Source organism: Zymoseptoria tritici, chromosome 7 (assembly GCF_000219625.1).
Source record: "Zymoseptoria tritici IPO323 chromosome 7, whole genome shotgun sequence".
NCBI classification, from domain to species: domain Eukaryota; kingdom Fungi; phylum Ascomycota; class Dothideomycetes; order Mycosphaerellales; family Mycosphaerellaceae; genus Zymoseptoria; species Zymoseptoria tritici.
This window is the reverse complement of record NC_018212.1, coordinates 1,143,631-1,157,326: the sequence shown is the minus strand read 5'-3', so window position 1 is coordinate 1,157,326 and position 13,696 is coordinate 1,143,631. Positions and strand designations below refer to the sequence as shown.

Here is a 13,696-nt window from a genome sequence, read left to right as displayed (position 1 = left end):
GGGCGGCTATCGGGCATCTTGACTCTCAAGACCCTGGATGGTCCTAGTGAAGGGCAGGCATCTTCCTGGCAAATAGGGGTGAAAGTCTGAGCTTTCGAAAATCGCGGGAACCGCAGAATTCGCGGGTTTTACGGCTCCACATGGAGTGATGGAAGCAATGTGATCCGGCACTTCGTCTGGACACCTTCGGAGGAAGAAGTATGCCGGGCGCCGAGGACCCTTCGTAGCACGCCGTGGACGAGCTCAGCTTTTGGTTGAATGAACTCCGCTGTTTCGTGTCCTGAGGTGTCTACACGATGGCCATGCGGGTAGCGTTCGATGCTTCTTTCATACCTCCTCCAGTATAGCTACGTTGCCTCTTCATGGTCTTCCTTGACAAGCTTCTGCGAACCAGGCTTGCGAAAGTGACCTTGCATCCAGCACCGGTACATCTTGAGCTTACGCTGTCGATTCACTAGCATTCGTCGATCGACCGCGAGATTCAAGATCTCGAATCTATGTGATGATTCGGTGCCGTAAGACGACTCCTTCTCCGTGCTGGCGGCTGCATCCCCTGCCTTGTCCACCCCTCCCCAGATGTGGCGCAGCTCCTGCTGATCGAAGAAGTACACTCTTGTACCATCGCCTCGAACGTAGAAGTTCTCGTCGAGGTATCTACCCTTCTTGAACCGCACTTGAGCAAGATCACCGCGTCCATAGTCGCGGAAGAGGACCTCACCACCAGGCTTGAGCAAGTTCCAGGCATTGGCCACAGCCTGGGTCCATTGATCGGGCGACAAGGCGGAGAAGATGAAGATCATCACGATGACATCCACGGTCCCTTCGGTGAGACCTGGCGGTAGTTCTGTACTACTGGCAGCATCCCACACATCCGCATGCAGAATCGAACCAGTCTGCTCGAGATACGCGGGCTGCGAACGGATCACATCAATGGCCTTTTTGGAGTAATCACATGCATGAAGGCGTAGCTCTGGGTTATGGTTCAAAGCCAGCACTGGGAAAGCCGTATTCCCAGCGCCGGCTCCTACTTCCAATACTGTGACCGGACCATAGCCTTCCTTCGTGACCTCTGCCAAGACCGGGAACTCCTGAAACAACCACTTCCGATCCTTGAAGAAATTCGCCTGATTGTTGCTGTAGAACTTATTCCACCACTTCTCAGGCTGGTCATTGAACCGCTTCTTGTCGAAGTCGGAGACCTGGTTCTCCTTTTGGAATTGTGTCTGCTGCTCGATGAATTCGGTGTACTGCGCATCAACCTCGACGTGATCCCACGCGTTGTGAGCGAAGATGTCGTCTCCATCCTCGAGATACCTGGTCCCGAACTGGAATGGGTCGCTTCGCTTCTCCGGGTTGTCCTTTGGCGTAGTCGCAGGCTTTCGGATAGGCTCATATTTGGCAGGAACTCCATATGCGTCTTCTCCCAGCGAACTATCCGATATTGTGACATATTCGCGGAGATGCTCCATTCCCTTTGTCAGCTGCTGCTTCGGCTGCCTTGGTCGCAGTGGCAGCTCTTCTTTTTGTTCTTCGGTCGCCATGTTGAAGGTTGTTGTCGCGGTCTCGGCACGAGATCCGAGGAATCTCCAACCTTTTCACATCTCCCCATGCCCGTGAAAATCGGCACTAAATGCTTGGTGATGATCTTCAGGTACGCCAGACGCGCTAGCGAAACTCACGTCAATTGTAATGATGACATTGATTAGACATTTTGAGGGAAACCGGTCCAGGCGATGTCATCTGCATTTCCTTGGTCGTGTGTGGTCATGAGCGCCTCCTCACGTTAACTACACTGGATGTCGCAAAGAGTTCAAGAATAGCAAGAGCAAGAGCATCACCACCAAAATGAAGGCCATATCACCCCTCACATCCTCCATCCTCCAAAACGCAGTCCGACCTGCTCCACGAACATGCCGAGCAGCTTTCCTCGCCAATGCCTCCCTAGAACGCCAACAACGCAAATTCATGTCCTTCACACCCAACCAGACCCTCACCGCAACTCGAACGCTCCGCTACCCCGCCGCCGTCGTCTACGAAATCATCTCCGACGTGGACTCCTACCACAAATTCCTCCCTTTCTGCCAGGGCTCGGAAGTGACCAAGAAGTCGCAACCCGCAGCCGATGGGAAAACCTATCCGGAAGAAGCGAAGCTGATGATTGGCTTCAATGGCAACATCAATGAGGAGTTCACGAGTAGAATTTACTGTATTCCCGGCCGGGTTGTGGAGGCAGTGAGTGGGAATACCAATGGCACTTTGCCCAAGGATGAGGTCAGCCATCATAATGAACGGCCCTCGGCGGATCAAGATCCTAGCAGGAAGGCTACGGTCATGTCGCAGCTGCTCACGAGGTGGACGTTGAAGGGATACCCGTACAAGCCTCCTCCGGTTGGAGCTGTGGATCGAGACAGTACGCATAGGAACCATGACGAGACGAATCCTGTTCCTGGGCAGGAGAAGACGGAGGTCAATTTGACGATTGAATATCAGTTTGCGAATCCGTTGTATGCGGCCATGAGCTCGGCTGTGGCTCCGAAGGTTGCGGATAAGATGATTGAGGCGTTTGAGAACCGTGTCAAGGCTGTGTTGGAGGGACCGGCGCATGCGAAGAGGAAGACGACATAGGTGGGTCGACATGGGACTTTAGAGGGATGTTAGCGAGGAGCTATGGTGTAATTATTATGGATGGAGTGGACGGTACAAGTCAACAGAATACAGTAGATGGAGCTCAGGAGAAAAGAGCCAGTTGAGCTTCGAGTACAATCCTTGAGTGACCACATGATATCTAATAACTCCACGCTGTCTTATTCCACAGCTCCGACCCAAAATCCTTCAGAAACGCCGCATGTATTCACATTCTTGATCCAATCTAAAGTGCCGGCCAACAACCTCTGTCGTCTAGTTGTTCTGCTGGCTGTTGAGAATCCTCAGGATAGCGAGGAACAGGTTGAGCACATCGAGATACAAGCTGATCGCAGCGGCAATCTCCTCCTACATGATCGTCAGCAAATGTATCAACGCATGCAAGGGCACATAACATTACCTCGACGTGGTAGTGGCGCATAATGAGCTGCGTGTCCACAAGAATGTATGCACTGAAGATCAACGCCGCAGCGATACCATAACCAAGCTCAACCCCCTTTGTTTGCGGGAAGAACATGGTCATGAAGCCGAACAGGATCAGAACCCAGAGCGCTCCGAATAAGTATGGCATCCATGAGGTGAAGTCGTACTTGGTCTGGCAGGCGAACAGGCTGAGGAAGACGAAGATTCCGAGCGTGAAGATCAACGCTTGCAGCACGATTCGACTTTCGTAGAAGCTGGTGATGACACTTATGCTGTATGCCTGTTGTGATGTTAGTCCCTGTTCTCACCCCTCCAACATATCCATATCTTACCTCCAACGCCGTGAATCCACTCAAGAAAGCCAAGTTCATGGGATAACTCTTCCTCTTCCAAAACGTCAAAAGCATGAATCCGATCGCTCCGAATAGCGACACCCACATCATCCACTGATTCGACTGGATCCACTTGCGGTAGCCATCGCTGAAGAAGGAGATGGCGCTGAGGGCGACCGTCGCGAGGAGTTGTACAGTCAGAATGGCGTAGACTTTTCGGATGAATTGCATGCGGATGGGAAGAGTCGCTTCTGCCACGGAGCCGCCGAATTTGAAGTCGTCGGGGATGTTGTCGTCTTCGCTGCGGGCCTCGCCCATGACCGGCTCAGCTTGATAAGATGGTGGAGGCTGGCTGTATCCTTGCTCCTCGAAGCTGTCGCGCTGCGGCGCCGGCGTGTATTTGGTGTTGGCTGCCATGGTGGATGATCGAAGTGTTGCGAGTGCGAGTGCGGTCGACGGGGGATGGAGGAGACGGTGTGTGGTGGTCGGCGGAAGATGGAGGAGGCGATGGGTAGGTAGTGGTCTGGTGATGTGGTGTGTCGTTCGAGAACGTTCATATGACGCTTGGACGCCTGCGAGCGAGCACCGCCACTTGCGGATACCGCTAGCGCGATTGTGGGGTTGCGTGGGGGCCAAGATGCGGTAGACCACAAAGGAATTCTTCCAGCTTCGCATACATCAATGCGGTTGGCTGGAAGACTTGAAAGTTCTGGCTGCACTCGTTCGTCTGAGCAGGCTGCTAAGAGATACTGCTAGATCGACATTCCGTGCGGTCTCGGTCCCTGGTCATGATGAGAGAGGGAAACGCGAAAAGAAGCTCTTTCTGCTTGTGCCCGTGCGGCTCGTGCAGTTCGTGAGGCTTTCTGTACGCCCGAGTGTCGTTTAAGACATATTGAAGCAAGGGCTACGGAACATTCCTCAATGATTCCTCCAGCGCTTTGAAGCCAAGTGAAGCTCCTCTCCACAGTATCTGTACACTATTCGATCCAAGCCTGTCGCCAGTATGTTCATGATACAAACATCCCGAACCGACCTATTTCGTCTTCTTGCCCTCCTTACCAGCCGCAACCTTGGCCGCCTTCTTCTCATCCCTCACCTTATCCATCTCCTCAAGCTCCTGATCCTCCTTCCTCTGCGCGTACCACTGTCCCGCCTGCAGCACCAACACACCCACAAGCACCAACGCGCAAATCGTATTACTCGCGCTCATGACCCTCAAACTGTCCTCGCGACTGATATACTGTCCGTCCGTGCCCTCCAACTGCTTGCTCATAATCGTCTCTCCCTCCGCCAGCTTGCCCGTTCCATACGCGCCCGCCGTCACCGTGCGCAAACCCTTGACGATGTTCGCAATGTAGACCGTCACGCCGCACATGTACAGCACCAGACTCGCGCCGTCGAAGAGCAGGTTCGCCTCGGTGGGTTTAAAGAGCTTCATCAGGAAGCCGAGGAGACCTGTGCCGATTACGATGTGGAGGATGCGCGAGATGAGGGGTGGAGATGCGTGGAGGAAGCGGAGGTGGTTTTCTTGGAGATCGAAGAAGGGCGCGCGGACGTCGGCCTCGGGGTTGGAGGGATCCGCTGGTGGAGTTGTCCAGAGGACGTTGTAGTCGTAGGGAAAGTAGGCGAAGAGGACTCCGAGGAAGAAGCAGACCGCTGGGAGGATGGTGTTAGAGGTTGGGTGGTTGCGGTACAATGGCTTGACAGAACTCACGTCCTATGATGAGGAAGGTCGCGAAGGGTGCGGTGCCTTTGGCGGGCATCGTAGCGGTGGTCCGGGAGAGGTATCTCGGATGATGGAGAGTGAGGTACAAGAAGAGTGTAAAGTAAAGGTTGAAGGTCAAAGCTCGAGTAAGATAAAGTCGATGGCCGACCAGGGTCTGCAGCGTCAGGTCAGTCAGGATCCGAGTTGAATGAAGACCACCTCACCTCTTCAAAACCTCTTGAGGCATTTAAGAGATTGACGAGGCAATATCACGGCCAAGGCAGCCATCTCGCCCTGTGGCATGACCAAGTGCGAAGCGTGAACTGGTTTGCCTCACTGCTCTTCTCCCACAGTATACCGTCAATGGTCTATTCATTGGAGCGAGGGCCAATCCGACCTGGGACAGTGACCACAGCGTCTATAGTCCAAAGATTGTGAGAGAAGAGAAAGACTACTCCCTGCTTGACCTTGGCACATCTGTTGACTAGTATCTAGACCGGCAACCCGCAGCGCCTCTCTACCTCTTGAGTAAACATACTCCTCGCTTGATCCTGGCACAATCCGTTGTCCCGAACCAAGACCGCTTGAGGCGCATGTTCGTGTACGGGAACACCACCAAAGTCAGCGGCTACGAAGATAGTCCGATGGTTGGCAGGAATGTGTAAGATGGGCTGCAAAACCCCCTCAGTAAACCTGCATCCTTCTTTCGCAACCACCATTTGAACGAACTTCAACACCAAACAACAAACTTCACAATGTCGATCTTCCAGCTTTCTGTACTTCTCTTCAGGGCGTCGGCGACCTTTGGACACTACGCGAGTCTTTTCCTCCCGTTCACACGCGTGTGTTACCGCGTGTGTCACCGACTCACCGCTGCCGGTACAAACACTCCGACCTGCAGGTTCTGCAACGGCCTTCAGATATCCATGGATGATAGCGAAGGCTCCAACTTCCTGTTCTGCGAATCGAGGTTTGGCATTGCAAATGTTCGGTACGCCTCCGCCGGTGGGGGATCAGCCACAACACATTGGCTTCATATGGAGGGGTACGGGCTAGACGTCACTCGTTCTAGCTGGGCAGGCCACGAAAAAGAAGACACAACCGACGTCGGTAGGTCGCCGCTTCCCAATTTGTATTCATCGATCGAACGAGCAACGAACGAATCTTCAAACGCACACTCCCAACCATCGTCCAACATGGACAACCCATCGATCATGGACAAGCTCCAGCACAAACATCTCCTCACGAGTCCTCAAAACCTGACCTTTTCCTACTATCTCTCTCCCAACTTCGCAGAGAAGCTCGATCCCTCTGTTCCAACGTTAATGTTTGTCCATGGCTACCCGGACGACGCTTACATGTGGGAGGGAGCGGTACCGACATTCCTAGACTTGCCATACCCTTTCCTGGTCCTCGATCTCCTTGGTTTCGGAGGGAGTTCCAAACCTGTCGATGCTTCGCATTACAACTACAAAGCACAAGCGGATTCGATCGCTCAGATCTTGGATCGCGAGAAGGTGCCGAACAACGTCATTCCGATCGGTATGTCTAAGCGACCGAGTCATCTTCGGGACAGCAACTGACGCCTTTCATCTACCGCCAGGCCACGACTGGGGCTCCGCGACATCTCAGCGTTTCTACCTCTACCACAAGTCCCGTTGCGTCGGCCTCTCCCTCCTCTCCCTCGCCTACCAGATCCCTTCGGCCGAGAAATTTGACCTCGATACCCAGAACAAAGTCACCGCCGAACGATTCGGATATCCACAATGGGAGTACTGGAACTTTTTCTGCCGACCTGATGCGCCTGAACTAATGCGTCAGAACATGGAGCGCTTCTACGAGGTCAATCACGGTTTCTTTCCTTCGCCGAACCCCGAGGAGAATGGCAGAGATATCTGGATGCGGGAGATGTTCTGCACGAAACATGCCATGGATGAATACGTCACGCAGACGGGAAAGTGGGAGAATCGCATTGTGGAATTGAAGCCGTACGCCAAGAATCCGGAATTGCTGCGACGGTTCAAGGAGCGTATGTCGAGAGATGGGTTTGAAGGTGAGTGACAGGAGTGCAGGAATGACTGTACAAGAACTTCTCGGGCGGAAACAGGTCGCTGGTCCAGTGAGTCTGTTGGTATCACTCACTAATACATCTGTCCCTCGCTTCAGGTCCGGTCAATTACTACCACTCGTTGAAGAACAACACCATGATCGAAGACGAGAAGGCTCTATGCGAGAGCGAAGACAAGAAGAGGATCGATGTGCCGCTGCTGTACATCGGACAGACCGGAGACTGGGTATGTCGTACGGATCTGATGGAGGATGCGAAGAAGCAGGGTCTAGTCAGTGACTGCGAGGAGAAGGTCGTGGATGCGGGACATTGGGTGCTGTATGAGAAGCCGGAGGAAATTGCGAGTATCATCAAGGAATGGCTGGTAAAGAGGTTTCCGGTCAAGCAGTGACGAGGTTGCTGCGCGATGGATCCAGATGGCGGACGAACAGCATGACGTGAGGAGGAAGAATCGAGTCAATCCCAAATGCTCGCTGTGCTTAAACTGTTTCATACGCCTTTTGGAGCCACCGAGAGGCTTACCACTGATTCTGATGGTCTTGAGCTTCCTGGATGAAAACTATCCAGGCACGAGGTGGGATACGGCTGCCCGTGCGTCTCCAGTGGCCAGAGTACAGATGTGATATCTTCCGGACGACCAGGGCCGTCTCTGCCGACTCGTGGTCCTCGCCTTTCGGAGTGATGTCCACTGCGACAGCTGTCTCCACAGCCTTCCAAAGTCCGAACTGATCCGCGTAATATTCTTGGAGAATATCGTTGTATTCTCGCCGACTCTGCCGTTCCGCGAGTCCCTCCTTTGGATCAGTTCCGCAAGCCTCATGGCGAGACGGTACGTTGAAAAATATATCTCCAGATTGGACAGTGATATGGTAGGTTGGTTCTGGGCACACTCTGACAGAGACCTTTTGCCATCGGCTCCCAGGTCAAGTGGCACGCACCTGTCACTTCTCGTCGAACCCGCTACCAGGCAATGTCTCGCTGCATTCCCCGGAGTATGCAGTTCTGATATTACCTCCGCCAGCAAGCGCTCCATGTTCAACCATGTCCTGCCATCGCAGCCTCGCGACACATATCGTAGCATCCCTCCACCATCTCAAACCCGATGCCTTCACTTTCAAGGCGCTGTTTGCCATCATTATCAACGATGAAAGTGCTAGGCTCTCTCATCCCCACGTAAACCGTCCGCAGTTGAGCCTTAAGAGCCACGATTCGATCACAGCAAGTTCTTTTACCGCTCAATCGTGCATTGCAAGGCTCCATGGTAGTGTACAGCACGGTATGACTGGGCAAGACAGGTCCGATGTGGGTCTCGGGCATTGCAATGGGCAGATCGTGCTGCTGAGCTACCTTGATGAAACAACACTGCTCGGCGTGCGTGGTGCCCAAGTCTCCTTCTATGTCGCCCGGAAGTTCCATTGAGAAGCCAGTGGATAGGATCTCGCCGGTGTCGCCGTTGACGAGGACCGCTCCCACGCAGAACTTGTCGGGTCCTGGAGGCGAATGACGGGCTTGTTCGACGGCATACTCCATGAAGGCACGGTGATCTCTCGGCTCGATGGAAGGATGCTTTGTGGTTTGAGACATGTTCGTGAGCGTGATTTTGCCTGAACAGCAAGCAAGAACTTTTGATGCTCGATCTTGAAGAGGTCGGTGATTCCGTTTGGCCTGAGGCATTTAATCAAGGTGCATGCTGAGTCACCATTGGGCGTGAGGTGCTGTGGTGCTGATTCAGAATCGGACGCTCCTATCTTAGCTTCACGAGTCGTTCTATGCAGACAGTCCTTCATGGCAACCTTTCATCCTCGCGACCGGTCGACCGCGCCCGCCCTCGCAGCTTCACGATCCTCATTCCTCCTCTCCTCCGCCGCCTCTGCCCGCAAGAATCTTCCAACCTCACCTTGCGCCGCCTCACTATTCCCAGCACCCGTCTTTCCAAACAGACACTTCCACAAATCATGAGTACCCACGACCTCTCCACCACTCTTCCCAGCAACCAACAGCTTCGACAATGGCGCACTTTGCAACTCCTCGGAATTTGCCACCTCGATCGCACTTTCCTGCGCTGCTCCTGGCGTCGCCTCTCTCGACGTCTTCTTGGATTTGCTTCGTCCCTGAACATGTGCCAAGCGTCGCTGTACAGAGATCTCGTAGATGGCCTCCTCGACAGTGTCGTTGATGAGGTACATCCACACCATTGTTGGACGGGTCTGTCCGATCCGATGAACTCGTGCGATAGCTTGTAGCTCCACTGCAGTCTGGATGAGCGGCTCGCAGATGAAGACATGGGTGGCATTGACCAGCGTCAGACCGGATGAGTCCGTCTTTGCATCTAGCAAGAGGCAGTCGATGCTTGGGTCGTGCTTGAATTTCTCTGCGGCGCCAGGTCGGCCAAGTCGAGCGTGGCCGAGCTTAAAGTCCCGGAGGGCGATGCCGAGTACATCGAGAAACTCACGGTATTGGCTGAAGACGATTGATTTGGCGCCAGGATCGTGCTCACGGATCCAGTGCAGGTGACGACCGAGAGTGTCGATCTTAGTGCCATATGAGTTGGGTAGGTCAATGGACTTGATCTCCTCCAGCAGGGTTGGCGAAACATCAGTGTAGATGCCGGTAGCTTGAGCAGGAGTGCCGTTCTCGCGTGATGAAGATGAAGACGCTTTGGTCGGAGAATTGGATGATCCTCCGGGTTGATGTTCTTCCTGAGCACGCAGCTGTTGAGGTCTGAACGTGATGTCGTGGAGATCCGCGCTGGAGAGTTTTCGCTTGCACATTGGGCAGGAGCGTGCTTGCGAGAACCACTGTTGGATACATTCCTACAAAAGCAAAGCATGAAGGTCAGCAGGTGTCTCAGCTATCAATGGGACGGGAAACAACTCGCCTTGCAGAACGAATGCCCACAGACAGTCAGCACGCCTTGCTCAAAGGTCGATGTACAGATAATGCACACTTTCGGACCACCTTGAGCTCCAGACTCATCATCGCGGAGGTGAACTAAAAAGCGGTTCTTCGTCTTCAGCTGAGCCAGAAGTTTCGTCGATTGCTTCTCTTTCTGCAGTGCTGAATCGAGTGCATGCATGTCAAGCTCTTTGTCAAGCTCCTCCTTGTAAGGGCCGACATCGTCGGAGAGCTCCTGTAGCTGCCTGTAGAACTCCACTCTCTGATTTTGTGTTGTTCGGAACAGTTCGACCTCCTTCTCCAGCCCACTCAAGGCTTTCATGTACGATGAATAGACTGCCTGGAGCGAGTGTAGATGTCTCTGAACAATGGCGTACTCTGTCCCAACTCTGGTTCCTGGTTCGTTCGCATGCATAGAGCTCTCTAAAGTACGAGCTTCTTGAATGAGCCCTCGCACTGAGCCAACTTGTTCCCGCTGATCTCGGAATTTCTTGCGGATGGTGAAGAGCTTTTGGCCCAGTTCTGGTGCGTGGATATGCGGCTTGTCCTCGTCAGCAAAATCGGGATTGAAGTACGCCTTGCAATTCTTCAAGTAAAGCTTGGCCTCATGATCGATCAAAGGCGCACTCTCGCCAGTGACGAGAGCGTTGAGATCAGCGTGTACTGCTTTGAAGGCATCGAAGTAAACGTATAGCTCATCTTGCTGCTTGGTGGAGTCTTCGTATTCGTCGCCGACGATCTCCTTGTCTGCTTCCTCGTCGACCAGCGGCTTGAGCAGCAGAGCCGCCATTCGAGTGCGCCAGTCTTTGAGTACTCCGTTGAGCTCTCGAATTACGTCAAACAGCGCATCACTCTTCTCCACGATGCGTCTGCTCTCGATACCGCCAAGACTTTGCAAGTCTTTGATGGTCGGCATTTTTGTAATGGTCTGTCTGTTGCTCAGGTCGCGGATCTTCTGCATGAGACTCTCAGCTTTCTTGGAATTTTCGGATAGAATCTCCTTGCGCAACAATTTTGCATCCTCATAAAAACTCGATTCCTTCTCCTCCAGCTTCTTGAAGTCGTCTGAGCCTTCCAATGTAAGGGCCTCGTTGGTTTTGATCTGAAAGTACATTGTTGCTGCGAAGAAAGTGCTCGCATGCTGCAGCTGCAGGGCAATCCGCAGGTTGTTCTTCAATCGTCCAAGAAGAGGTGTGGATTCCGAACTGGCTTCTTCGTCGCTGTCGATTTTATCTTCTGAAACATCAGCGGCTGAAAGGGCCGCTGCAAGTTGTTCTCTGGCCGATTTGACCATTTCGGTGCAGGACTGTAAAACCTGTTCGTAAATTGCGAGAGCTTTTTCGCTGCGGCGGACGTCCTCTTCGTTGTTGCCAAGTATATGTGCGTGTTGGAGGGAAGCAGCGATGAGCGTGCGCTCCTCGACTCGAATATTGGTCTCGTTCTGTTCGATCATGACCTGCGAGGCGTTAGTCAAGCGATCAACTCTGCACTCATCTCTCCTTGGTCTAGCTCAAAATGTATCATACGACTCAGTCTTTAGTGGCTTGGAGTGTGTACTGTGAGTGGGAGAATGGTAGTACCATCATGTTCTTACCTCAAGCACCTCCGCAACCGTTCTCAACGGCGCTGCACCTTTGCCCAAAGCCCTTCTGTTCTTCCCTCCTACCTGCGGGTGAAGGCACGTTTGCCTCAGACGAGACAAATACGTTCGCATCTTCTCGATTACAGCAGGCTCGCTGGGATTCCAGAATTCTACCGCCGGTGTGCCGTCTTCGTTCACCCCAACTTCCTCGCACATTTCGTTGAATAAAGTGGTGTAGTTTTGCTGCTCTACCACACTGAATGGCACTGTCACAACAACCCGCTTCTGCGCCGGGAGATGTAATTCGTCTCGAATCTGTGCTTTGGTATGTCGAAGGGCGATGGCGCCGAACAATTTGCGGAAGAGATGTCTATGCGACCGGACGAGATGACCCCACAATCGACCAGAACTGACATCGTCGAAGGGCTTGTAGCGGAGAAAGATCAGCAGGCCGAGAAGGTCCTGAATATCCTTTCGCAATGGAGTTCCGGTCACAGCCCAACTGTGGATTCGGGGAAGTCGACAGGCAACGCGAGCAGCGGCCGTCACGCCGCTTTCGACCATCTGCGCTTCGTCCAGACAAATTCGCCACCATTCGATCTGTACAAGTGGGCTGCGTTTCCGCTCAAACTTGCGCTGATGACGCATGTTTCGATCTGGTGGCTCCTCTGCGAAGTGGACTTCGCGCGCCAAGGTATGGTATGTTGACAGCACTACATCATACTTGGTAGCAAGATCTCGAAGTATTGCATCGGCAGATGGCGATTTCTTCTTGTCCGCGGTGATGCCCTGGTAGTGAAACACTGACAGATTTGGCGCATGTCGATTGAGCTCAGTTTGCCACTGAGGAAGGATGGATGCCGGAGTAATGATTAGGGTTGCTCTGGATGGCATGACCATGTTTCCGGAGTAATTGTCCATTACCAAGTCTGGTCCTTTCGAGACTTTCGTAGTGGTGAGCTTCGGACGTGAATTCAAGCTGATCAATGCCATCAATTCGACCGTCTTGCCTAGACCCATCTCTTCGGCCAGAATTCCACCTGACACGCTTTGTTCGCCATCGAGAGGAGGATGTGCAAAAACTATGCCTTGCATGTGGTCGACATAGCAAGCATTGCCGTCCAAGTCGGTTGCCAAGGTGGAGAACGTTGTGCCGCCGTCTCGAGGTGACTGCATTGTATCCTCGCGAGCGAGCATCCACTTCACCGCGCGTTTTTGGAATGGATAAAGCTCACTTTCCAGCACGCTATCGTACGTCGCATCCGTCACTTCATCATTCGACGTTGCATGAACGCTTTCGTAAAAATCCTGCGGAGTCCAGCCTTGCGAGTGGTCGTAGCCCTCTCGATGGTTATTGGGAAACGTGTCTATCAAGTACTCGTAATCTCGAAAAACAGGTGTACCCATTGGCCGTCCGCCTTGCGGATATGCCGAGTATCCGTCACGCCAGCTCAAAGTAGCCTGCAGACGAACGACGGTGTAGTGTTCGCCCGTTGATCTTTTGAGGGTGCATGAAAGTATCGTCGCCGGATGCGCTTTTTCGCGCACATATGCTTGGGTCACGTTCAGGCGGTCGAGCAGCGCAATGTGTCTCAGCTTCTCAAGTCCTTCGTTCCGGATGTGGTCGCAATCAATGATCAGAATTGGCGCTCGAGGTTTGGGTAGAGATAGGCGAAGTTTTGATCCGTCGTCATTTGTGCTGATAGCATAAGTGATCACGGAAGTCCCGTCCAAATCGTCGAACTCCAGGTCCTCCTCGATGGCCTTCTCATTAGGTATCTTGCCACTGAATGTCTCTGGAAAAACAAGATCGATGGTAACTGCGGAAATCGGTATGCTGGATGGTGCTCGTTCCGATCTGGAGACATTGGGCTCGACCTCGATCTTCCGTCGTTTCTTTGGTGGCTGCGCTGATTCTTCATCTTGGTTTGCGTGCTCCAAGTACCAGCGCATTGGTGTGTAGCCTCCAGCCTCGACGAGAATCGAGGAATCATCATGGCTTCTGACTTGGGTTGAGAAGACCGTGGCCAGCGCATACTCGCGGCTCG

The 13,696-nt window shown here is 53.2% G+C and overlaps 7 protein-coding genes across 7 annotated transcripts; 2 read left to right on the top strand and 5 right to left on the bottom strand.

Annotated features, from left to right (window-relative positions):
* Nucleotides 1-347: 347 nt before the first annotated feature.
* Nucleotides 348-1,877, bottom strand: MYCGRDRAFT_86865 (uncharacterized protein; the record flags this gene model as incomplete). Its single annotated transcript, XM_003850664.1, has 2 exons — nucleotides 348-1,376; nucleotides 1,869-1,877. The coding sequence occupies 2 exons, from the start codon at nucleotides 1,875-1,877 to the stop codon at nucleotides 348-350; spliced, it is 1,038 nt and encodes a 345-aa protein (XP_003850712.1).
* An 88-nt stretch (nucleotides 1,878-1,965) lies between these two features.
* MYCGRDRAFT_44947 (uncharacterized protein) lies at nucleotides 1,966-2,625 on the top strand (the record flags this gene model as incomplete). Its single annotated transcript, XM_003851102.1, has 2 exons — nucleotides 1,966-2,357; nucleotides 2,421-2,625. 2 exons carry the CDS (start codon nucleotides 1,966-1,968, stop codon nucleotides 2,623-2,625), a joined length of 597 nt encoding a protein of 198 aa, XP_003851150.1.
* A 273-nt stretch (nucleotides 2,626-2,898) lies between these two features.
* On the bottom strand, nucleotides 2,899-3,919 carry MYCGRDRAFT_74012 (uncharacterized protein; the record flags this gene model as incomplete). Its single annotated transcript, XM_003850663.1, has 3 exons — nucleotides 2,899-2,991; nucleotides 3,044-3,346; nucleotides 3,399-3,919. 3 exons carry the CDS (start codon nucleotides 3,813-3,815, stop codon nucleotides 2,899-2,901), a joined length of 813 nt encoding a protein of 270 aa, XP_003850711.1.
* Nucleotides 3,920-4,431: 512 nt separating this feature from the next.
* Nucleotides 4,432-5,698, bottom strand: MYCGRDRAFT_110190 (uncharacterized protein; the record flags this gene model as incomplete). Its single annotated transcript, XM_003850662.1, has 3 exons — nucleotides 4,432-5,054; nucleotides 5,113-5,278; nucleotides 5,642-5,698. The coding sequence occupies 3 exons, from the start codon at nucleotides 5,696-5,698 to the stop codon at nucleotides 4,432-4,434; spliced, it is 846 nt and encodes a 281-aa protein (XP_003850710.1).
* Nucleotides 5,699-6,259: 561 nt separating this feature from the next.
* MYCGRDRAFT_74004 (uncharacterized protein) lies at nucleotides 6,260-7,562 on the top strand (the record flags this gene model as incomplete). Its single annotated transcript, XM_003851103.1, has 3 exons — nucleotides 6,260-6,645; nucleotides 6,707-7,156; nucleotides 7,270-7,562. The coding sequence occupies 3 exons, from the start codon at nucleotides 6,300-6,302 to the stop codon at nucleotides 7,560-7,562; spliced, it is 1,089 nt and encodes a 362-aa protein (XP_003851151.1).
* Nucleotides 7,563-8,127: 565 nt separating this feature from the next.
* Nucleotides 8,128-8,744, bottom strand: MYCGRDRAFT_105207 (uncharacterized protein; the record flags this gene model as incomplete). Its single annotated transcript, XM_003850661.1, has 1 exon — nucleotides 8,128-8,744. One exon carries the CDS (start codon nucleotides 8,699-8,701, stop codon nucleotides 8,207-8,209), a length of 495 nt encoding a protein of 164 aa, XP_003850709.1.
* Nucleotides 8,745-8,967: 223 nt separating this feature from the next.
* Nucleotides 8,968-13,161, bottom strand: MYCGRDRAFT_86861 (SNF2 family DNA-dependent ATPase domain-containing protein; the record flags this gene model as incomplete). Its single annotated transcript, XM_003850660.1, has 4 exons — nucleotides 8,968-9,984; nucleotides 10,074-11,522; nucleotides 11,661-12,970; nucleotides 13,122-13,161. 4 exons carry the CDS (start codon nucleotides 13,159-13,161, stop codon nucleotides 8,968-8,970), a joined length of 3,816 nt encoding a protein of 1,271 aa, XP_003850708.1.
* Nucleotides 13,162-13,696: the final 535 nt, after the last annotated feature.